This window comes from Mobula hypostoma, chromosome 3 (genome assembly GCF_963921235.1).
Source record: "Mobula hypostoma chromosome 3, sMobHyp1.1, whole genome shotgun sequence".
NCBI classification, from domain to species: domain Eukaryota; kingdom Metazoa; phylum Chordata; class Chondrichthyes; order Myliobatiformes; family Myliobatidae; genus Mobula; species Mobula hypostoma.
The window spans coordinates 47958780-47984482 of record NC_086099.1 but is presented as its reverse complement, the minus strand read 5'-3'; the positions used below and the strand labels follow the sequence as shown (position 1 = coordinate 47984482).

At 38.5% G+C, this 25703-nt stretch overlaps 1 protein-coding gene across 4 annotated transcripts in view; it reads right to left on the bottom strand.

Moving 5' to 3' along the window:
- The window catches only part of ipo11 (importin 11), a 430673-nt gene that overhangs the window by 267149 nt on the left and 137821 nt on the right, over positions 1-25703 (bottom strand). For all 4 annotated transcript variants that reach the window (XM_063042993.1, XM_063042997.1, XM_063042994.1 and 1 more), the window contains exons 20-23: positions 25582-25698; positions 25148-25261; positions 22809-22924; positions 8103-8179 (exon numbers count right to left, since the gene is read on the bottom strand). In XM_063042993.1, coding sequence (XP_062899063.1) covers positions 8103-8179; positions 22809-22924; positions 25148-25261; positions 25582-25698 — 424 coding nt within the window. The remainder of the gene's footprint in view (positions 1-8102; positions 8180-22808; positions 22925-25147; positions 25262-25581; positions 25699-25703) is intronic.

Genomic DNA, 25703 nt, shown 5'->3' with positions numbered 1-25703 from the left:
TGTGCTTGATGTTATCCTGACGACCACAACCATCCACCTTATCCGTGTAAAGCTGTCCGACACCACAACCACCACTCATCTCCCGGAGTGAACACACCTGCCACTGTTGGTGAGTACTGTACACCAGAGGATGTTAACTTTCTATGATTTATTACATTGAATATTACCTTAAATTGATTAAATATAATACAAATGTTGTCTTGTAGTACTGCTTTTGTGTCATATTGGTATAAAAATGTGAATAAGTTACAGATGAAACATATTTAGGAAGCCCCCTGGAACCGCTCCCTATTTTCTCCATTTAATTAATTGTTCACATTATGCGATTTCACATTATGCATCAACTTCGAGGAACGTATCCCTCGCATATAACGAGGATAGGGTGTAGTTAATTTGTACGATGAATGGAAACTCAAATCAGAAATCTAATCTTATTTTCAAATAAAGGAAGGAAACAGTGAAATTCCACTCTGCCCTAGCTTTGTACACAATAGCTAATATGTTTGCATCTATTCTTCAACTGTTTATTTCCTCCACTACTCCCCAAAAGCCAAGAACTCTACATGAAATGTGCAAGTGTTGAGAGCATTCTCAGAATGATACAAATTCTATAGTAAATAAGCCAATTAAAACCAAAAAAGCAAGCACATACTTCCTTAAAATGAGTCAAACTTCAATAAACCAAATGGGAGATCAATATTAAATTGCTTTTCCATAAACATGACATGCTACTAATGCCTATGATAGCTGCAAATGCTGTTCAAAGCAGATTTCATGAATGAAGCTTTCATACAGAATAGAATCAAAGAATCATTATTGTTGAGACAAAGTCATACTTTTTACAATGCTAAGCTATAAGTTTCAAAAGGAACGTCCTTGTTACTTCATATTAAGATGGCTCTTGGAATAACAGTAAAAAGTATCTTTTTGGTAATATTGGCCCGTTATAAGATACACCATTTCAAATTCCCTTTTATCAAGCATGATGTTTAAAGGAAAAACTCTAACTGTTGGATAAAGAAAGCATTTCATAAAAATGGAAAATGAAATATCTAAGATATCCATAAGTAAAACATTAAAAATCTTTGCCTTCTCTTAGGTTTACACAAGTTATCTTAAGAAAATTGCCAGGCTGGAAATTGCTTTCAAAAATAAAAACATTTTCCAGTTATGCATACTGGAAATACTGCTACAGGCGAGGTCGATGAAGTCATTGTATAATAGTATATTTCTTCAGTAATTCATTAACAGATTAGCTCATTGCTCAAGTCCCTAGTGTGGAACTTGAAATCATAACCATTTTATTCAAGAACTAGAAACCTGTTACTGAGCTGGATTAATAACCAACAGCATCCTAGTCAGCCTTTTAACAACACTGTTTTTCTACTCTTCATGCAGCAAACTTCTGTTGAACAATCAAGATTGACACCCAGTAGAAACATTGATTCCTATTCCATCACATCAAACAGCAGTTAAGGTAGGTTCAAAATTCAAAGTAAATAGAATCAAAGAAAAACTGTACACAATGATGGACAATCAACCACTTTGTTTTAGGACCAAACCATATTAGAGAAAAAGACACATTTTCACTGAAAATTCTTTTTTTTCTTTCTGTTTTACTTAAACCAACTACAAACGAGTAAACAATGAGACAATCTGGTAGTATTGTACTACCCCTTTCCCCTTACTGGTTTTTCACCTGGAACCTACCAGCCTTCTCCTTCCCAACCTCCCCCCACCTTCTTTATAGGGCCTCTGCCCCTTCCCTCGTCAGTCCTGACGAAGGGTTCCGGCCCGAAACATTGACTGATCGTTTCCACGGATGCTGCCCGACCTGCCGAGTTCCTCCAGCGTGTTGTGAGTATTATACCTATGATTTGCCTAAGTACAGCTCCAATGCCATATTTGCTGATGACAGTGCTGTTGCTTTCATGCCAAATTAAACGTGGTGACAAATCGGCAAATGGGGGGGGGGGGGGTGAAATTTGGTTGAGTGGTGCCACAACATCTACCTCTCACTCAACATCAGCAAAACCAGAGCTCATTATTGACTACGGAAAGAGGTCCATGCAGTCTATGAGCCAGCCTTCATCAGCAATTAAAACAAAACTAATCCCCATTCACCAATACTTTGCAATGCTATTGTCTGTTCTATAAAATGCATCATATGAACTATTCATGACTGCATTTTCCTTCAGTCAGTAATTGTGTGCCTTTGCTTTTCCAAGCTACCCTAAGCAGTGCAACTCCAGCACTGTAACATCACTGGTGGAAAGCAAGTTAATCTGAATAGCAGATTTCTCAGATGGCCATCCAAGCATCCGAAGCATTGTAAGCAGGCTGGGCTCAAGAAGATCTGGACTTTGGACACCTTTATAGCATGAGTAGTAACAGATAGGGCTGCTGTTCAATTCAGTGGCTGTAACAAGCTAGCCAGTACTATCATCCTTAAAGAAATTAGCTCATTTGAGTTCCATGGTAATATTATCATTGGCCTTGGGCAGTGGCTCAGCAATCCCAGCAATATGTTGGACAATAGATTGTCGGATTGTTTTAAAACCCTGCAAGACCTTTTGAAGGTATGATTATAGCAGTCAGATTACATTACAGCATGAAGGATTTGCATTTCAGACTGAGTTACCACTGCAACACTAAGACATTGGCTTTTACTTGATATAAAATCTAAGGCATCTGCCAACAGACTACGAACATTGTGGGTTGCTGGAAGGTGCAGGTGCAAACAATTACCATTATAACTGACCCAGATGGGGATCATGAGACTAACTGTACTACTGAATGTGACCACAATGTCTGTGATGAAATGGATGATCTCCAAGCTTTCAGGCTGATGTTCAAGTCAGTTTTCCTCTATATTTCAAGGACTGACCCCCTCTCACTTTCAAATGTCTTACTAGCTCTTCTTTCAGTTAGTCCTGACGAAGGGTCTTGGCCCGAAACGTCGACTGTACCTCTTCCTGGAGATGCTGCCTGCCCTGCTGCGTTCACCAGCAACTTTTATGTGTGTTGCTTGAAATTCCAACATCTGCAGATTTCCTCATTTTTACGTTAATTAACTTGCCATTCATTTCTACTGTATGCCATGTTGTTTATTGTTCACTTTCACATGTAAATCTCAAGGCTACCCAGTCCTACGTCAATCATTACTATCAGTATTGTCATCAACAATTTGCAGATTAGTGATCTTTTTGAAACTGCAACCTGTTTTTTTTTAAATCTTTTTCTCTTCCCTGTGCAGTCTGGTTAAATTTGTCTGCCTGACATGCTCTCTGTATGCATCTTACTTAGTTGCATTTTCATCAAGTTTCACCTTTAAATCTGCATTGGTCTGGTGCATGTAAGCCCCTGCCACAATGGTAACACAATTTGTTCAGCCAAGCAGGTCTCTGTTTAGATGTTGCAATTTTATTCACGCTCACTTTCATTCCTGACCGCAACTCAATTGCATCTCTGTATGCTAATTCTATTGACTCAGAGATTTCAACTGCTCTTTTAAATATGAGCTGTGTTTCAGGTGGGACCTTTTTATGAATGCTTTCTTTTGAGATACCACAAGCTAAATGATCTCTCGGTGCATCATTAAGCCATCACTGAACTGACAACGCTGAAGCAATTTCTGCAATTCAGCCAGGTATGCTGAAATGGACTCCCCTTCCTTTTGATTCAGCTTATAAAACCTAAGTGTTCTGCAATTCCACCGAGATGCAACACAGAGCGTCATAGGAAGTCATTCCTGCCTATGGCCATCAAACTTTACAACTCCTCCCTTAGAGGGTCAGACACCCTGCGCCAATAGGCTGTTCCTGGACTTATTTCCTGGCATAATTTACATATTACTATTTAACTATTTATGGTTTTATTACTATTTAATTATTTATGGTGCAACTGTAACGAAAACCAATTTCCCCCAGGATTAATAAAGTATGACTATGACTACCAACAATGGTTTCAGTTCTAAATGCTCCTGCATTATTTTTACAATAGTTGCAAAGCTCATTTCAGCTGGTTTGGTTGGAACAGTTAAACGTCTAACCAAACTCTATGCCTTTAAGCCCAAAGCACTCAGCACTCAATTCTCATTGGCTATTTCATTTGCTTCCAAATACTGCTCAATTCTCTCTGTATACTATATCCAGTTATCTTTTGTGCAATTGAACACATCTAACTTTCCAATGTGGCCAAGTATTTCTGCTTTATTTTTAAAAAAATTATGATCACCCAATAATCACTACTTATGAACCCACAAATTTGTCCTTTTGTGATTTTTTTTAAAACTCGAACGTCTCTGTCCCTTCCTCAAGAAGCACATACTGCACTTTATTTTTATAAACTCTGTCGTCTCGTTGCGCTTCAAAAGGTACATAGTCGTCTGGGGTTTGTTTAAAACTTCCCCATCATCTTTGTTATGTTTTGTAACTCCAAAACATAAAACTAACTTAATGGAAATCTGAAGCCAGAAATGCGTGTCTTAGTTATCGTTTTTACTTTAAGTGAAGCGCACATGTATGATGTGGTGGCGTAATGATGTATGCCATTCAGGTGCTTTTATACATAACCCGTAATTATTTAAACAAAGGGTGCTTAATCAAACAATATATTTTAAATAGTACTGAAATATTAAATATACAACACATGGAAATCCTGTCTCTCAAAATTCTTTGCAATAACTTACTCACTTTTGACATTATACTCGCTGATTTATAGTTCCCCTGCTATTTCCTTTAGTGTTTCTTGAGGGCAAAACATTAGCCATCCTCCAGTCTTCTGGTACCACATCTATGGCTACTGATTATATAAATATATCTGCTAGGGCCCTGCAATTTTTCACCCTAGTTCCCATAATGTCCTCAAATACACTTGCTCAGGTCCCAGGGATTAATCTACCTTCATGCATAAGATCTTCTGTACCTCCCTCTTATGTAATGTGGAATCGCTTAAAGATATCACTGAGCTTTCCTAAGTTTCCTGGTTTTCAAGTAGTTCTACACAGTAAATAAAGGAAGATGTCTTTGTTGGCCCATCCATCTCCTACAGTTCCACACAAAGATGACCTTGTTGACTTTTAAGCGGCCTTATACTCTCTCCAGTTATTCGTTTGCTCTTAATATAATTTAGAGTTTATCTGGATTCTCCTTTAACCAACTAGATAGAGATCTTCTGTCCTCGTTATTCCCTTAAGTGTACTCCAGCACCTTCTATGTTCTTCAAGAAATATACTTAATTCCAGTTGCCTATACTAATCAATGTGCCTCCTCCTTTTTTTTTGTATCTCTCGTCATCCAGGTTCACTCCTCCTAACAGCCTTGCCCTTCACTCTAACACGAACATGCTGGCCCTGAACTCGTGCCATCACACTTCTAAAAGCCTCCAACTTGACAGGCTTCACTGTACTTGAAAATGACTTTTCCCTAGTCAAGTTGTGAAAGATCCTGCCTAAAACTATCAAAATTTAGGAATTTTATCTTGCAGCACACAGTCTGAATTAAACTTTAAATATAACCAGCTTAAAATTTTCCTGTAAACTTATTAAGCAAATCAACTGTGACTTATGATAGCCACAACTGGTTTATTATCAACCAAAAAGGGCACTTATACTATATTCTTCAGATTCAAGAGGTCTCAAAACTTTTACCAGCTAAGATTTATGAAATGTAATCATCAAAACAGCCTCTCAAATTGTGCACAGCAATATCACTAAGAGAAAAGCCAATATGAATCAGTCATCCAATTTCAGGATTAGTTTAGTGATAAGAATTGGATCAAAATGAGGACAAGAGAGATTCATCTCCAAAAACTTGCAGAGGCTGATTTGTGAGGTTCACAAGGACGATTCAGGGAATGAAAGAGTTATCAAATGAGAAACATTTAATAGCTCTGGGTCTGTGCTCACTGGAATTTAGAAGGATGAGGGGGGATCTCATTGAAACCTTTTGAATCTTGAAGGGCCTAGACAGTGTAAATATGGAGAGGATGTTTCCCATGGTGGGGGAATCGAGGACAAGAGGGCACAGCCTCAGGATAGAGGGGTGTCCATTTAAAGTAGAAATGAGGAGAAATTACTTTCGGCAGAGGGTGATGAATTTGTGGAATTTGTTACCACAGGCAGCTGTGGAGGCCAGGTCATTGGGTGTATTTAAGGCAGAGCTTGACAGGTTCTTGATTGGACACGGGATGAAAGGTTACTGTGAGAAGGCTGGGAAGTGGGGCTGAGGAGGGGGAAAGAAAGGATCAGCCATGATTGAATGATAGAACAAACTCAATGGGCCAAACGGCCTAATTCTACTCCTATGTCATGGTCTAATATAAGAGAATATAAACGGCAAAACATATTAAGCACACAAAAATACCATTTGCCAAAGAACAGCGAACTTTGAATATGAAGGATGGCACAGATAACTTGAAACTGTTAGATTTGCCATCAGTTCATTCCATTAACATCATTAAAAATATTGTATATTAATGATTTAGATGATGGAATAGATGACTTTGTTGCTAAGTTTGCAGATGATATGACGATTGGTGGAGGGGCAGGTAGTGTTGAGGAAACATTTCAGGACTTAGACAGATTAGGAGAATAGACAAGAAATTAGCAAATTAAATACAATGTTGGAAATTACATGGGCATCCACTTTGGTAGAAGAAATAAATGTGGAGACTATTTTCTAAATGGGGTGAGAATCCAAAAATCTGAGATTCAAAGGGACTTGGGAGACCTTGTGCAGAACACCCTAAAGGTAAACTTGCATGTAGAGTCAGTGGTGAGGATAGCAAATGCAATGTTAACATTCATTTCAAGAGGTCTAGAATACAAAAGCAAGGACGTGATGCTGAAGCTTTATAAGACAGTGGTGAGGCCTCACCTTGAGTATTGTGAACAGTTTTGAGCTCCTCATCTAAGAAAAGATGCGCTGGCATTGGAGAGAGTTCAGAGGAACAACCAATGCTTATTTTTAATGGCTTAATTTCATTAATTCGATGGTTACTTTTAGTGTGGGCATTCAGTACAAAAATTTCATACAGGCAGTTAAGGGTTGCTTTCATCATGTATACCAAGTATATTCCCAGAACTGAACAACACAAGAAAGTATTTAGACGTAGGCCAGATTGTGTTCAAAGGCCACAATTAGAAAATGTCAGAAAATATTTATTTAAAAATACGTCATGCATTAGAAATGAATAATAAAATGAAGATAACGTGAAATATTCAGATTTGTGTGGTTAAGTTACTTACACCAGCCATTGCTGATGTAAAGTTGAGGGGCTGAATCAGGAAAACCTAATGACAAACCCAGAGGCAGATTTGTCTCCAGTTCAATGGCAAAATGAGGTGATCTGAGGGGAGGATATTGTCAGCAGTGCCGCATGAAACTGCCAGCCAAAATTATGTTCCACCCCAATAAGGCAAGCTGTTTTAACAATTTTATTTTTATTATCTTCCTGCCAGCTGCATTGGATACAAAGAAAAGCTGCACAATATATTAAATTTTCATCTCAAATGACATTTTCAATCTTATCAAAATTACACATTAGTAAGATACCAGGTTGTGGTATGGAGTATCATTCATGCCATAAATTCCTCAATAAAAAACTTCAAAGCTTGCCGACATGAAAAATGAAGATTACGATAAAAAAAAAAGTTGTCCTCGCTATCATTTTGCATGATGTTTTTGGGCATTACCAGCAGTACATAATCATTCATTTAAGATTTTTAAAATAAAGGCCATACATGTTCAATAGTTCAGGTTACTACATTAGATTGAGACCCACAGACACATCAAAGCTGGAAAGAAATTAAACACCTGAGTTCTATATTACAGCTTTTTTAAAACAATGCCCCATTTATTATTCATTATTAAGTTCCTTTTCCTTTCAAATCTTGCTGTGCATAAAAAAACAGCAGTGATAGACACATATCTCAGTAGGTGACGAGTGATGCACTACTATTACTCGGAGATAGCTTGAATAAAGTTTTTGTTGAATGGTATTTGCAAATATAGAAGAACACATGAAACAGCCATTGAAAACAACTTTGAGTAACTTTCTAACTTAAAATATAAACCTATCAATAAACAATTTATACTTACCAAGTAGAGCAGACATATTCTGAAAAACTCCAAGGAGCTCAGGAGTGATTGATGGGCTATTTTCCAGTGTCACTAACCTATAAAGGTGGTAATAAAAAATGCAACTGTAAAGATTTCAGTGAGTTTTCATAGCCTCAAAATAAAGTGAACAGTGTAAACTGATAATGGGCAAAAATACTGGAGCATCTCAACATCACACCTGAGCAAAAGCGCTGATTAAGATACTCAAGGCTGTAATTAGCAATTCAGAACAATGGTGTAATTAGACAGCTCACTTGCAAAGGGAATTAAAATCTAAAAGATATAATCGAGAGAAAATCAAAATTACAGGCTAATGCCACAAATAAAATTAGTTATTAGTTCATTTTAACTTCATTAAGCAACAAAGAACTCTCTTTCCCAACTTAAAATTTCTTGCGTTGCTCATGCAAGAATGAATTATTTTGCTGCTATAATGCACATCAGGGATATTTTTCTTGTACAATGCAGGAACTTCCCTCTGGCAATTTCAAAAAAAATACAAAAACCTAACAAGATGAACAAAAATATCTAAGGGCACGTAACAAGAATCAACATTTGAGAAAACTGTTGCACTTGATTGCTATTTTTTGCAAAAGGTGCAAGGAAGTTAATTGTGAAAAGTAATTTGTATACATATTGAAGATTATATAGTTGAAAACTATACTCCAAATTAGAAATTCCAACTTGGTTCATTGTCTCCTACAGATTTAGTCAAATGATGTGTGGTCCTATGACCATTTTCAAGACCAAGCAGTTCCACGTAAAATACATATTCACAAAAACATCCCTTATTCATAATCCTTCACTTCATGCTACTTAGGCAAATCTTAGGATTCAGTTTCCTGGTGCCATGTAACTTTAAAATTTTTGACTAGCCTACTATGCACATCTTTTTCGGAAACCTCAAAGTCCAATTTTGTCAATATCTTTTCTCCATCATCCCCTAAAATTGCATATCAATCACAATTCCATGAACATACGATCAACTAGTTATGCACTTCCATTGGCCTGATGCTTTTCACTATAAATTCCTGCTCTGAAAACCAGCAAATTGACTTTTCCTTACTGGTAGAGGTCCCAAGATAGAATACAAATTCACTACATAGAAACATGGAAAACCTACAGCACAATACGGGCCCTTCGGCCCACAAAGTTGTGCCAAACATGTCCTTACCCTAGAAATTACCAAGGGTTACCCTTAGCCCTCAATTTTTCTGAGCTCCATATCCCTGTCCAGGAGTCTCTTAAAAGATCCTATCACATCCACCTCCACCACTGTCACCGGGAGCCCATTTCATGCACCCACCACTCTCTGCATAAAAACTTACCCCTGATATCTCCTCTGTACCTACTTCCAAGCACCTTAAAACTGTGCCCTCTTGTGCTAGCCATTTCAGCCTGGGAAAAAGCCTCTGACTATCCACACGATCAATGCCTCTCATCATCTTATACACCTCCATCAGGTCACCTCTCATCCTCCGTTGCTCCAAGGAGAAAAGATCAAGTTCACTCAACCTATTCTCATAAGGTATGCTCCCCAATCCAGGCAACATCCTTATAAATCTCCTCTGCACCACCCTTTCTATGGTTTCCATGTCCTTCCTATAGTGAGGCGACTTGAACTGAGCACAGTACTCCAAGTGGAGTCTGACCAGGGTCCTATATAGCTGCAACATTACCTCTTGGCTCCTAAACTCAATCCCACGATTGATGAAGGCCAATGCACCGTATGCCTTCTTAACTACAGAGTCAACCTGCACAGTAATCTTAAGCGTCCTAAGGACTCAGACCCCAAGATCCCTCTGATCCTCCACACTGCCAAGAGTCTTACCATTAATATGATATTCTGTTATCATATTTGACCTACCAAAACGAACCACCTCACACATATCTGGGCTGAACTGCATCTGCCACTTCTCAGCCCATTTTTGCATCCCCCAAGTTACTGATTGTATTGTAATCAATAGCACACCTTTTTCTTGGTAACAACATACATTAAGTTGGTTGGCTCACAACAATGAATGCATTATTTACCATCTTATCCATTATGGACCAACGAAAGAAACAGTGAAACCTGACTGAGAATAAATCAGAGTAGACCACAGAAGACAGTACAATATTTCTCACTGTCCACTGAAAAGGTAAAATTTCTCTCTCTTTTCTGTAAGTAAAGCATCTTGTTCATCAAAGCAACGAACACAAAATGCTGGAGGAACTCAGCAGGCCAGGCAGAATCTATGGAAAAAAAGTTGACGTTTCCGGTCGAGATCCTTCGGCAGGACTGGCGAAAAAAGGCTGAGGAGTAGATTTAAAAGGTGGGATGAGGGGGAGGAGAGAGAGAAACACAAGATGATAGGTGAAACTGGGAGGGGGATGGATGAAATAAAGAGCTGGGAAGTTGATTGGGAAAAAAAATACAGGGCTGGAGAAAGGAGAGTCTGATAGGAGAGGAGAGAAGGTCATGGAAGAAAGAAATGAGGAGGGGAGCACAATAGGGAGGTGATGGTCAGGCAAGGAGATATGGTGAGAGAGAGGAAAGGGGATGGGGAATGGTGAAGCAGAGGAGCTGGGAGGTATTACCAGAAGTTTGAGAAATTGATGATCCTGCCATCAGGTTGGAGGCCACCCAGATGGAATACAAGGTGTTGTTCCACCAATCTGAGTGGGGCCTCATCTCGACAGTTGAGGAGACCATGGATTGACATATTGGAATGGGAATGAGAAGTGCAATTGAAATGGGTAGCCACAGCTTCTTTTGGCGGACGGAGTGTAGGTGCTTGGCGAAGTGGTCACCCAACCTATGCAGAGTCTCACCTATATACAGGTAAACAGGTGGCCACACCGGGAGCACCAGACACAGTAAATGATCCCAATAGACTCACAGGTGAAGTGTCTTCTCACCTGGAAGGACTGTTTGGGGGCCCTGAATGGTAGTGAGGGAGGAGGTGTAGGGGCAGGTGTAGCATTTGTTCTGCATGCAGGGAAGGAGATCAGTGGTGAGGGGTGAATGGACAATGGAGTCGCGCAAGGAGCGATCCTTTTGGGGGGTGAAGTGGAGAGATGTGCTTGATGGTGGGATCCCATTGGAGATGACAGAAGTTCCAGAAAATTATGTGCTGGGCGCGGAGGCTGGTAGAGAGGTAGGCGAGGACAAGAGGAAACCTATCCCTGGTAGGGTGGTAGGAGTAAGAGCAGACGTACGTGAAATGGAAGGGATGCAGTTGAGGGTGGCAACCACCTAACTCAGATAGGAAGTCAGTCTGATTAAGAAGAATGCCTAAAGTTTAACTGAAGAGAGAAAACATTTCTTGATATTAACAACCAACTAACTCATAAAACGTTCTCTTCAAAAAGTTTATCTCATTAGACGTGCTGTTTAACTATTACAATAGGTGATCACAGAAAATGGAATAAATCATTCATAAGCGACATCATGACAGGACACCAGCATCCTTACGTCACTCAGTCAGAATAGTGATTCAGACATTGTGAAACAAAGTTTCTATGAAACGTAAAAGTTTTTAAAAATAATTAAAAATTGCATACCAAAAAGTTTTTCATTGACATGACTTTGGTTATATACTTGCCTGTAAGTTACTGTGCCAATATATGTGACTTATTTGCCAACTTAAATTTAAGGAAAAAGTGTAATTATTCTTACTGAGTCAGATAGGTGATACAGCTTCAGAAGTAAAGAATCTGAGCCAATACATTAATACAATGTTTTGGCCCAATAAGTTATCCTTATATTTGGTCACGCGCATGCTTCATACTTGCATGGGGCTAAGCATAGTGGTACAAATGCACTGCACGTACACTGCGACTAGCCAATGCTCCCACTGGCTAGCCATGAGTACAATCCAGCTAATGAGGTACAGTAATATTTAGACAAAAAACTGCTCGGGTACCCACTGGAATATTTATAGTTTAAAGCATTTATTTTCCAAATATACAGGGACATGCATATTGTTACCTATGATTTCAAGGGCAAGGTCAGTAGTAAATATTAAAAAAATTTAAAATCGAATTCATGCCCCACCCTTTGAAAAAAGCTTTTCAATGAGATTGTTATTCCTTATTTCTCATGGCCATAAGAAGCAAGCTGTTCAATAATAAAAGAATATTGCATTAACAAATCAATATCATAGGTCACCACTGAACAAGTTTCATTGGCATTATGAAATTAAACTGTTAAAAGAGCAAATACAAACTTGCTTACTCCTCTAAAAATACAGCTTTGTCTCTGACACCCAAACATGCATCTAATGTCCTTAATATACTGTCTCACCTGTCCTGCAAGGCACTGCTACTAATGAAAAATTATTTCACAACATGTTTTCAAACACAAAATTAAATTGTAAAAGGCACTCAACTATAGGAGAGCTAAAGACCAAGATATGTAAATCTGATGTCTTCAATTTGATATCTTGTCTAGCAACAATACCGAATAGGGCTATCAGAGGATTAGGCTTAAAATTGACTTTGAAAAGTAAGGAAAAAGTTTGAAAAACTTCCTTCCAATATTTTTCAAGACATGGACAAGTCCAAAACTTATGAATTAATGAAGCTTCTCCATTATTGTATCTGTCACAGTAGGGAGATGTATCCAAATAAAAACGAGATAGCTTATCTTTAGTCATATGGACCCTATGTACCACCTTAAATTGTATGAGGGTGCTTTTGTTTAAATGGAAAGATGTTTCTCCTCTTACTCATGCTTAATGGTTATGCGATGTTATGTCATGCTTAGATTTAGAGAAGATTCGTTGTTCAATTTCTGAATCTCGTCAAGACTTTCAAACATTGTGGGGACCCTTTCTGAATTATTTTCAAAACCCTCAATTCGTTGTTTAAATTTAGATGTTAATTTAGGGGTTAGAATTTTTTTGTAATAAATTAGTATATTTCAATATAACTTTGACTAACTTACATGAATACAGGGTAATGAGATTGTTATTATGAATAGATATAATGTAATTGGTAGTTGGTTTTTTCAACCTTTATATATACTTTCTTGTGCTCTGTATTCTTTTATGTAGAAACTAATAAAAATATTGAAAGAGAAAAAAGCACTTAAACTAAAATACTTGCAAATTAATTTTCCAGTTTCATCTTTCACCCATTTTTATTTTGCTGCATACTTTATTTATTGCTTAATGATGTCCCTTTTCATCAAATCCTGTCAAAATTACTTCCATTGCAAAAGAACTACTGTTTAATACAAATATGTTATAATTATAAATGTAATTTTGATTCATTTTATTCTGAAAAGCATTTTATTCTGAAAAAGCCTGCATTTCTTCAGTTTAATTATGAACAATAAACTTTTACTGAGGCAATCTGGAGTTTTGCAGGGCTCTAATCTCTCCTCTGGCTCATCTATATATCATACCAAGCTGGTATTGAATCTAACAAGAAGAATCTGGGGACAAGAGAAGTAACCTCACTCTGCAAAGGCATTCAGTTCTAAGCTCCATGTTCGTGGATAACAAGATCTGCTCAGCTCCACCGTCATTCTGCAAATTGGTCACCACCAGGAAGGTGGTACAGAAGCCTCAGGACCCACATCACCAGATTCAGGGAAAGTTATTACCCTTCAACCAGTAGGCTCTTGAAACAGAGTGGATAACTTAACTAACCTCATCACTGTACTGTTCCACAACCTATGGATTCACTTTCATCTCGTTCTCAATATTTATTGCTTATTTATTATTATTATACTTGCGCAGCTTGTCATCTTTGCATATTGGTTCGGGTGGTCTTTCATTGATTCTGTTGTGTTTCTTGTAGTTACTGCAAATGCTCTCAAGAAAATGAATCTCATGGTTGTACATGGGATGTACACGTACTTTGATGATAAATTTACTTTGAACTTTCAACTTTGATTGGCAACCATTCAATTCAAATTGGTTTCAGGTGTAAGAGTGAGTTGCAGCACAAGCAAAGTTGCAATCTTTGACTATCAGTCTTACCAATTCAGAATCAGGTTTATTATCAATGACATATGTCGTGAAGTTTGTTGTTTTACAGCAACAGTATTGTGCAATACAGAAAATAAAGTACAAGTTACAATAAATCAATCAATAAATAGATCGATAGATTATACAAAGAGAGCAAAAATAATAGTGTTCATGGCTCAGAAACCTGGTGACAGAGAAGAAGTTATTTCTAAAATATTGAGTGTGTGTCTTCAGGCTTCTGTACCTCCTCCCTGATAGTAGCAATGAAAAGGATGCATATGCTCTGGGTGGTGGGTCCTTACTGATGGATGCCATCTTTTTGAGGTATTGCCTATTGAAGATATCCTTGATACAGGAAGGCTAGAGCCCATGATGGAGTTGGCTGAGTTTACAACACTCCACAGCTTTTAGCCATTCTGTCCATTGGTCCCACCATACCAGACAATGAATTAATGAGTTAGAATGCGCTGCCCAGTACCTGCTGAATATTTGCTAGACTCTTTGACGACATTCTAAATCTCCTCAAACACCTAATGAAACAGAGACACTGATGTGCATTCGTCAATATGTTGGGGTCAGGACAGATTTTGAAACTGTTCATTCTTTCACTTGCTGACCATTCAGTGAGGATTGGTGAGTGTCTCCTTCCTGAAGTTCATATATTTTTTGAATTCCTCGTTCAGTGCAAGTTTGTTGTTGCAACACCACTCAACTAGCTAATATATCACTCTTGTACACCTCCTTGTCACCATCTGAGATTCTACCGACAACAGCTAAGTCATCAACGAATTTGTAGCTGCCATTTGCAATGTGCCTAACCACTCAGTCATGGGTGTAGAGAAGCAGGCGAAGCCCACATCCTTGAGATGCACCTGTGTTAACTGTCAGTGAGGTCTAGGTGTCATTTCTGATCCGCAATAACTGTGGTCTCCCTATGAGTGAGTCAAAAATCCAGCTGAGAGGGAGGTACAGAAGCCCAAGTTTTGAAACTTACTGATTAGTACCGAGGGGACGATGGCATTGAATGCTGAGCTGTAATCACTGATGTACACATTGCTGTTGCTCAAGTGGTCCAATGCTAAGTGCAAAGCCAATGAGATCACATCCACTATAGTCCAATTGTGGCCATAGTGTATCGGCCATACTGGATATTGAACTTTTTACTGTTGGACTTCGGACACATTCCACCATGATACAACACTTGGCGGCACGGGAGGTCGTTCCTGCCTGTGGCCATCGAACGTGCAGCTCCTCCCATGGAGGGTCAAACACCCTGAACCAATAGACTGGTCCTGGACTTATTTTCCATCTGGCATAGTTTGCATTTTGGTGTTTCATAGTTGGGTTTTTTTGTATTGCTATATTTACGCTCTATTCTTGGTTGGTGCGGCTGTAACGAAACCAAATTTCCCTCGGGATTAATAAAGTATATCTATCTATCTATCTATAGGCAAACTGCAGCAAATCCAAGTCCCTTTTGGGCAGGAGTTCATTCTAGCCATGAGCAACCTCTCAAAATGTTTCATCACAGTCGATGTGAATGCTACTGGGCGATCCGAAACACCCTGTTCTTCTTGGGCAGGTGGGAACCTCCAAATGCAGCAGTGAGATTGAATATGTCTTTGAACACTCTTGCCAGCTGATTGGCACTGGTTTTCAGTGCCCTACCAAGTACATGATCATGGTCTGACAAGTGTTCACCCTCCAGAAAGATATTCTGGTGTCAGCCTCTGAAACAGATATCACAGGGTTACCATATTCTGCAAGATTTGCACAGATGTAGTCATACTTTCCCTTTCAAAGCTTGCATAAATAGTGTTTAGCTCATCTGCCAGAGAAGCATCACAGCTCTTTATGATGTTTGGCTTGCCTTGTGGAAAGTAATTTGTTTCTTTATTTCCACCATTCGGTATGATTACCAAAGATACTGGAAATACAGTTCTGAGAAGACGACTCAGTTACTAGTAAGTGCACCTTAGGGTGAATCAAAATCTGGATTGCAAGCCTGGCACCCTCTCTCAGTAAAAGGAATGAACCTGGTTATCAGATGCAAATGTTGAGCATGGTGCACATGTGAGATATTCCCAACAATCTGGGATTGGATAACAGATTGCATCTGGTGAGAAAATGTAACCTCATCCTTTTAGCTATCAAAATATGTGGTTCCATCAAATTGCTGGCAAACAAAAATTTCCACTCTGCGGTCTGGTCATGCTGCCCCATTATGGCAGGCATCTATTGATCTCATATACAGGATTCATTCATACAATGCCTTTTATGGCCACAGGACATTCCAAAGCACTCCATAGCCAATGCAGAATCCATTGAAATAGAATGACAGAAAATTGGTTTCCATGTAACAGAATTATTTAATTGTTTGCTGAGATAATTACTGCAATTTTTATACAGTTCTGTCCATGATTAAACACGTCAGGTTTTTTATTACATGACTGACAGTTCAATCAATGTCTAAAAGCGAAATTATTAAACTTAAGTATAAAATTTACACTTGCAGCCAGACATAGAATAATGCTTAAAAGATCACAGATAGATTTTAGTTCAGTGAATATTAAGATTTTGGCAAATAAATGAGATATTCCCCACCATTCATTTTTCTGCACGTTATATACAAATTTGAGATGTGGCAGGATTATTCAAATCAGCCATTCAATTTTGTTGGCACTGAGCGGACGGGCCTGGTGAAGAGCACTGGAGTCGCAGTAATGTGTTTTGTCAAGTTCCACTCACATTATTTTGAAAATTCACTTCTCACTATAAAATGCTTTAAAATGTTTTGACTTCTTGATTTTTCATGGAAGTTCTTTAATGTATTTGATCATTCAATCATCTTAAGGAAAATACAAATGTCAAATTCCAGGAATCCGTCTAAACCACTATCTGATGGGAAATAGTGGTATCATAAATAGGAAAGTACATGTGCAACAGAAGATAAGAATCATTCACCAGTTAAGATGAATTCTGGCTTTTTTTTCATGCTAAGCTCTAAGTATGGTATACATTGCCAAGTCCTGAGGTTACAGAATTAAAATCTCATATATCCATTATAACATAAAAGGCCATTTAGTTCAGAGCAATCTCATTCCCCGACTCACTTCTTATAACATACTCTCTCTCACACTTGCCCATCAGCTCTTTCCTGATTCCTCCACCAGTCATCTACCTTAGGGTTAATTTAGTGGCCAGCTATTCGACCAGCCAGTAATTTGTCAGAATGTGGATGAAACCAAAACATCTGGAGGTAACCCACGTGGTCACAGAAGAAAAATGCAAACTCCATATACAGTAGACAGCATCCAAGATCAGAATCAAACCCAGAATAATGGAACTGAGAGACAATTGCACTCCTGCTGCCCGAATTAACTGCAAGGCTTGTGCTTCAGTTGCATAAGTTAATCAAATTTGAAACAACAAAAATATAAACAAAGCACATTAAATGTGAGAATAAATGCCTAGTAGAATAGCAAAGACGCAATTGGAAAAATATCTACCAGCAAGAGCAAAACTAGATTAAATAGTAGACTGAGCAGCATACAAGGAGAGGGAAGAAATTATAAACGTTTCAAATTGAAGCCCTACATCAGGATGAAGGGAAGATAGTTAGTGTAAAGAGAAAGGAAGTGGGTGGATCCAATTGTTTAATTTTAATTGTCATTTTTCTTTGTCGTTTAATTATCTGCTTGTATTTTAAGTAGCGTTCATAAACATTACAGTTTAATATGCGTCTAGTGCAAGGATACCCAACCTCTTTTATGCCACAGACTCCTACCATTAGCCGAGGGTTCCGTGAACCCCAGGTTGGGAACATCTGCAGTGGCTGTCCAAAGTATAACTCCGGAAGCTCCTTAGCTTCTTTGTTCTGAAGGAGTATTTTCTCATTGGCCAGTTTTATACAGTATTTTCTAATTGGATTATCCTTATCTATGCTATTTTCTCATCTTGGCATACAAAAGTAGCTGTTTTATGTTAGCACCATCCTTCTCTTTAGCTTTTCTTTTAAGTTGTAAGACTCCTATCACTGTCCTGTTTCTGTTTTCTTTGTTCCATTAATTCTTAATAAACTACTGTTAAGCAATAAATTTTATGCCTTGTCCCTGACTGCTAAAAGATCCTGGGATTTGAAATCTTGCTATTTACACCAGAATCTTGCCATTTCATATAACAGGCAGAATATTTGCAGAATGCAGTTACACAGAATGCTTCAAGACAAAGAGAGAATTTTGGGTGCCTAAACAAAAGTGGTAAGAACTTCCTCTTTATGTTACTCTCTATCATCTGAAAGAAAAACAGGTTCGGACTATTGAGAATAAGAAGAAATGTGTTAAAATACAGAAAATGATGGCTACTGATTTAGAAATAATACCGTGTTAAAGGATTGATGGCCCAGTTGGAAAAATTTAATAATGCTTGGATAAATCTTACATTAAAAGTATGGCAGAAGGTGGTTAATTTATGTGGAATTAATAACATGTTAAAACTCTTTAGATGGTGTGCATATGATACCGAATTCCTTCCCAACAGAGGAGATAAAAGATTTGAGCTATGGATAAAGAAAGGTCTTACAACCTACCTCTCATTTATAGATAAAAGAGTATTACAAAGTTTCCAAATCCTGCAGGACAAACATGGCCTAGAACATAATGACTTTTTTAGGTACCTTCAAATACGAAACTATGTTAACCAGAGTTGTACATATACAGACCTATCAACAGTAGAATTAGAATTTTTCAAGATTCTGAATTCGGCTTGCAGTTCAACACCTAATAAATCAGTTTCTCGCCTATATAATGCACTCTCCCATGCTAAAAATGTAAATACACTGTATATTAAAGAGAAGTGGGAGAAAGAAGCAGGGTTGGTACTTTCAGAGGAGGCTTGGGGGAAAATCTGCAGCTTTCAATGGTCCTCGACTAATTCTTTGACTTGGAGAGAACATTGTTGGAAAAACATTACAAGATACTTCAAGACCCCATATCAGGAAAAATATAAAGATACAAATGTGATGGGTTGGAGAAGGTGCGGCTCCAAGGAGGCAAATCATTTTCATATTTTCTGGGATTGCCCTAAATTAAGTCTATTTTGGGAAGGTATTCATAGAACATTAGTTAAGGTACTTAGGTCCCAGATACCTCTGAACTTTGAGACGCTCTATTTGGGGCATGTATTGTTCCTTGAACAGAAGGAAGATATAAAGTTGCTGCAGGCCCTCTTAGCGGCAAGTAAGAAATCAATCACTAGAAAATGGCTAAATCCAATACCACCTACATTAGAAGATTGGTACGAAATTATCTTGGAAATATTTAAAATGGAAAAGTTGACTTACTCCCTGAGAACTCAAAAAGAAACATTTTATCAAATCTGGAATAAATGGATTGAATATATAACCCCAATGCGAGCAGACTTTAGATGACTCTCCTAATGATTTATATTGCTCTTCTCATCAACACAGTAATATTGCTAACGTAAGCACCCCTAGTCTAAATGTTTGTTTTTTTTTGGAAAATAGAGAATTAACACAAGTAAAGGGAAAGATTTGGGAAAGGGATAAAAAAAAATGAAAAAATTAAGTAAATAAGTACATAGGGATTGGATAATTATGTCTGCGGGCAGGAACAAACACGAACAAATTGGGATATAAACACCTACAATGGTTGGTATATAGGCTTGTATGCAACATTTTGGACCAGTGGAAATGGTCCAGAAGGGTTGTATGGAAACTATTATTACCATTTTTCTTAACTAATTTCATTACTTAGCCTAATAGGTTAGATTTACCACAGTACATAATTATCTATTTAAATGTTTATTTTCCTTTTATATCATCTCAATGTGTACTTAAGAATGTATAAATAATTGTAGTTTTATACATATAAAAAAATGGAAAAGGTTATATGTGTGAAAAAAGTACATGATAATTGTGAATTCCTTATCCAAATAAAAATAAAACTAAAAAAAAAGAAATAATACCATGTGGTCGGTTTGATCAAATGTGAGCGATTGAAAAAGTTAACGAAGCAAACTCTTTTAGTAATAGAAATAAGCGCGAAGCTTGTGACAAACTACAAATACAGCTGAATAGAGACAATGAAAGTCTAGAGTGAATCTTTGCATTAACCAAACGAGCAAAAGAGCATGGTAATTCAATCAATGTGCATTGTCTGAAGTTCCAAACTGACGTAAAACAAAACCAAAAAGCACAGCTACAACTTCAAGGCAGTGGTCCTGCTAGTGGCCAACTGCTGGTGCTCTGCCTGGGGAATTACAGCTCACATCGAAGAGCCTCCCCATACAGAGCCTCCATCTGAACTCCAGATAATTACAGGATGAATGTGGCATGGACTCTAGCAACTTGAGGGAGGATAAGACCATATGACCATAAGATATAGGAGCAGAATTAGGCCATTTGGCCCTTTGAGCCTGCGCTGCCATTTTATTATGACTGTTCCATTTCCCTTTCAGCCCCAAACTCCTGTCTTCTACATGCAACCCTTCATGCCCTAACCAAGAACCTATCAAGCTCTGTTTGAAATAAACTCAATGACTTAACCCCACAGCCAACCACAACAATGAATTCCACAGATTCACCACGCTCTGGCTACAGAAGTTCCTTCTCACCTCTCTTCTAAAAGGATGTCCCTCCAACCTAAGGCTGTGCCCTCCGGCCCTAGACTTACACATTATAGAAACATCCTTTCCACATTCACTGACTAGGTCTTTCAATATTTCATCTGTTTCAATGAGATCACTCCTTCTAAACTCCAGCAAGTATAGGCTCAGAGTATTCAAATACTCCTCATATATTAACTCTTTCATTCCCCTGATCACTCTTATGAAACTCCTCTGGAACCTCTCCAATGCCAGCATGTCTTTCTTAGTTAAGAGGCCAAAAACTGGCTCACAATACATCAAGTGTGGTCTGACTATTGCCTTATAAAGCCTCAGCATCACAACTTTACTCTTATATTCTAGTCCTCTCGAAATGAGTACAGTGCATTTGCCTTCCTTACCACAAACTCAACTTGCAAGTAACTTTCAGGGAATTCTACACAAGGACTCTCAATTCCCTTTGCATCTCTTGACTTTTTAAAATTTTCTCCCAGTTTAGAAAATAGTCGATGGCTTTATTCTTTTTACTAAAGTGCATAACCATACACTTACCTGCACTATATTCCATCTACCACTTCTTTTCCCATTCTTCCAATCTGTCCAAGTCCTTCCCTTTTGCTCATCACTACCTACCCCTCCACCTACCTTCATATCATCTGCCAATCTGGCCACAAAACCATCAATTCCATCATACAAATCATTGGCATATAACATGAAAAGAAGCGGTCCCAATACTGATTCCTGCAGAACACCACTTGTCACTGGTAGCCAACCTTAGTAGGCCTCTTTATTCCATTCTTTGCCTCCTGCTAGTCAGCCAATATCCTATCCATGCCAGTATCTTTCATGTACTACCATGGGCTCTTATCTTGTTAAACTGCCTCACATGTGGCACCTTTTCAAAGCCTTCTAAAAATCCAAGTAAACAACATCCACTGATTCACTGTCTAAACAGCCTGTTATTTCCTCAAAGCATTCCAGCAGATTTCCCCTTAAGGAAACCATGCTGACTTTGCCCTATGTCATCATGTATGTCAAAGTACCCCAAAGTGATAATGGACTCCAAGATCTTCCCAACCACTGAAATCAGGCTAATTGGCCTATAACTGCCTTTCTTCTGCCTCCCTAGAGTGGAATGACATTTACAACTTTTCAGTCCTCCAGATCCATTCCAGAATCTAGTGATTCTTTATACTTTTATACTTTATTGTCGCCAAACAATAGATACTAGAACGTACAATCATCACAGCAATATTTGATTCTGCGCTTCCCGCTCCCTGGATTACAAATCGATAGTAAATATTAAAAAGTTAAATTATAAGTCATAAATAGAAAATAGAAAAATGGAAAGTAAGGTAGTACAAAAAAACCGAGAGGTAGGTCCAAATATTTGGAGGGTACGGCCCAGATCCGGTTCTTGAAAGAACATTACTAATGCCTCCACAATCTCTTCAGCTATCTCTTTCAGAACTCTGGGGTGCCGTCTATCAGTTCCAAGTGATTTATCTACCGTGAGACCTTTCAAGTTTCCCAAGCACCTTCTCCTTATTAACAGCAACTACACTTACTTCTACCCCGACACTCTTGAATTTCTGGCATCCTGCTGGTGTGTTCTACAGTGAAGACTGAAACGAAATAGTTATTAAGTTCGCTTGCCATTTCTTTGTCCCCAATTACATCTCCAGCATCATTTTCCAGCAACACACACAAAACGCTGGAGGAACTCAGCCGGTCAGGCAGCATCTATAGAAGGGAGTAAACAGTCAATGTTTCAGGCCAAGACCCTTCAATGGGTCCAAGCCCCCAACAACAATTTTCATTACACTCCAGCAAAGCCAACCTAAATTGCTGAACTGATAACCTTTGAACTTATGGAACTTTGACAACCTGCCAACAGCTTCAAGGCATTTGCATACTTAGGCATAAAATCTTGAATGTTCAAAAACTGAAACAGAACAAATATTCCTATTTGCCACAGAACATTGAATGTTTTCCAACAAGATCCTGTCCAATGAGTGAATGCTGCTGCCACAATATAACAATTATTAGCATATACATCAGTGCTTTGTTTATTGTTTTGTTCACAAGAAGGTTTACTCACCATAATTCTAAACCATCTTCCAAGAGATAAACATGGGGAGGCTGTGCAACGTCTGTACTCAACTGAATGACTGGCAACAAGAATGGATAGAGATTTTTGCTGTCTGCTCCCAACCCCTAGAGATAAACAGTAGGAAAAGTGAGCAAATAATTCCACTACATATGAAGTAAAATAGTAATATACGTAACAACAGTATACATAATCAAAATGGGTTCAAATGCATATTACATCCAAATGTATCTGAGGAAAATAACTTACATGCATATAAAGAAAAATTATAAAAAAGAATGGATTTGACAAAGTCAAGAAGAACAACAAAGGAAGGGGAAAAGGTCCAGGAAATATGGCAACTAAGCAGAAGCATGAAACATTGTTGATATGAAGGAAGATTTGATGCAATTGGAAGAGGAAAGGATAACAATCGAAACTGAATTCAGTAGCGAAAGTGAAGTCGTCCAGAAACTGAACGAGAAGCAACTGCGTGAGATTTTTGCTGCAATGATAAAGTTTGACTTTAATTTTGAAAGGGTACGTTGGCTAAGGGCATATTTGCAAGATGGCTTGAGTGCTTACAAAGAACTGTATGATCTAAAAATGCGCGAGGCTCAGCAGTCAAGCAAGCCTTCCACATCAGCCACAGCAGATGACGAACCTCGACCTTCGACATTGAGGCAGGCAGTCATAGGAGAAGATGAGCTGCCTGCCCTAATGGAAACAGATGACAATGAGATGACACCTCAGTGTCCCACCACCCCAACCCCCAGGCCGCGGACAGATACCGATTCGCTGAGAATGCAGCAGTAGCCGGGAGGCACACAGCACACCTTTAAGAAAAAAGCCGAAATAAACATGCTAATTAATTAGGTGCCGCCCAGCACTTAATTGTCGGCCCAGATCAGAGGCGATTGCCATTGTGTCGCCTCTGATCCGGGCCGACATTTACATGCTGGGCGGCACCTAATTAATTAGCTTGTTTATTTCGGCTTTTTTCTTAAAGATGTGCTGGGTTCCTCCCGGCTACTACTGTACCCGTGCATGCTTCGCGAATCGGTATTGGTCGGCGGCCCGGAAGGTGGGGGCCACTGCATCACCCACACTCCAACGACTCAGTCTAACACACCATCATCAGTGTGCTCCGGCAAGCTGTCTTCCCGATTCCCGTAAGTGATACTACACTGTACATACATTATTTCCACTTTATATAGGCTGTGTATTTTTACGTGTTATTTGATATGATTTGGCAGCTTCATAGCTTAAAGATTACTGGAGAGAGCGTTTCTGCCGAGAGCACTTGTGTGAGATCTTCGCTACGGAGAACAGTGCCGGCAATGATTGTGGAAAAGTATTTCTACTTTATATAGGCTGTGTATTTATCATATCATTCCTGCTTTTACTATATGTTACTGTTATTTTAAGTTTTGTGTGTTATTTGGCATGATTTGGTAGGTTATTTTTGGGTCTGCGAACGCTCACAAAATTTCCCCATATAAATAAAAGGTAATTGCTTCTTCGCTTTATGACATTCCGGCTTACGAACCGTTTCATAGGAACGCTCTACGTTTGGATGGCGGGGGAAACCTGTACTACTAAATCATGAAGTTGAACAGTGAGGTCCCACAATCAGTGACTCCCTTCTGTTCTTACCATCCTCTTCCAAGTTGTGTTCTACTAATTCATTAGCTGAAGGCAATTAGATGGTCATCAGCAAATTTCCTTGTCAGTTTTAGGCCTTAAGCCACTTCCTCCCAATTATGTGCCATTAAGCGGTCATCCCTTATTCTCCAAAATCTGGGATGTTGACGATGAGTATGACGCCATGAAAGTGACCACAACAGATACTTGGTTACTCTGTGAGACAGCTCTCCTATTAAAGGTACATTCACAACATTAACAAGTTCAGATGAATTTATGTCTGAATTTGATGCCACTTAAATCTAAGCAAACCACACAAAATTCTGAGGAACTCAGCAGGCCAGGCAGCATCTATGGAAAAGAGTACAGTTGATGTTTCGGGCTGAGACCTTTCAAGCAGGACTAAATCTTCCCAAAAATCTGCAGATTTTCTCTTGCCACTCAAATCCAGACCAAGGAAAAAAATCAAACCACTGCAAAATTGGGACAAAATTGTTTCATTTCTCCAAAATTAACGATTTGTTCCCCTAAATCATTGAGCAACAGAAGCCCATCATTGTTTCAATCACAAGCCAGTCTTGGTGATAAGAATCCTTGCAAAAGGAATACAAACAAACCTCATGCCATAGAATTGGACTCTCGGAAAAGAACAATTTCAGTACAAGTTCACACTCAATGACAACGTAATATATTCATTCAAACTGTACCTGAACTAGGTGAATCAGCGTGGTGAGAATTGCACACCGCAACATATTGTGATCTTCAGACTGCTTCCAAAGCAATGGTAAATACTGTACCAAACATCCAACATAAGGCCGAATCTATAATTTTTTATAAATATCTTGAATCAAAATTTGGAGCAGCAAACAAGGTCAACTATACCAAGTTACAATAATTGTTCAAAACACACATAAAACAATAAGTACAAAACTAGTCATCGAACAAGGGTGCAATCAAATGTAATTTTCCCCATTATCTACCATTTGCTTTCTACATTCAAATATGAATAAATCTCACCAAATGGCAGTCCTATCATTGTTAGAATGAAAATCAAATTTGTACGTGATCAAGTTTTCAGTTTGAATGATTAGAACATTTCTGCAAAAAGTGTTATAAGACGTGCATATTTCTAAAACATTACCTGCATTCCAACTCGTTCAATGACACAAGAAATGACATGCAAAACATGCATCTTTGTATCACATTCTGTGACTTGCTGCAGCAATTGGAAGAGTAGACTGAAAACAGTTTCCAAGTACTACA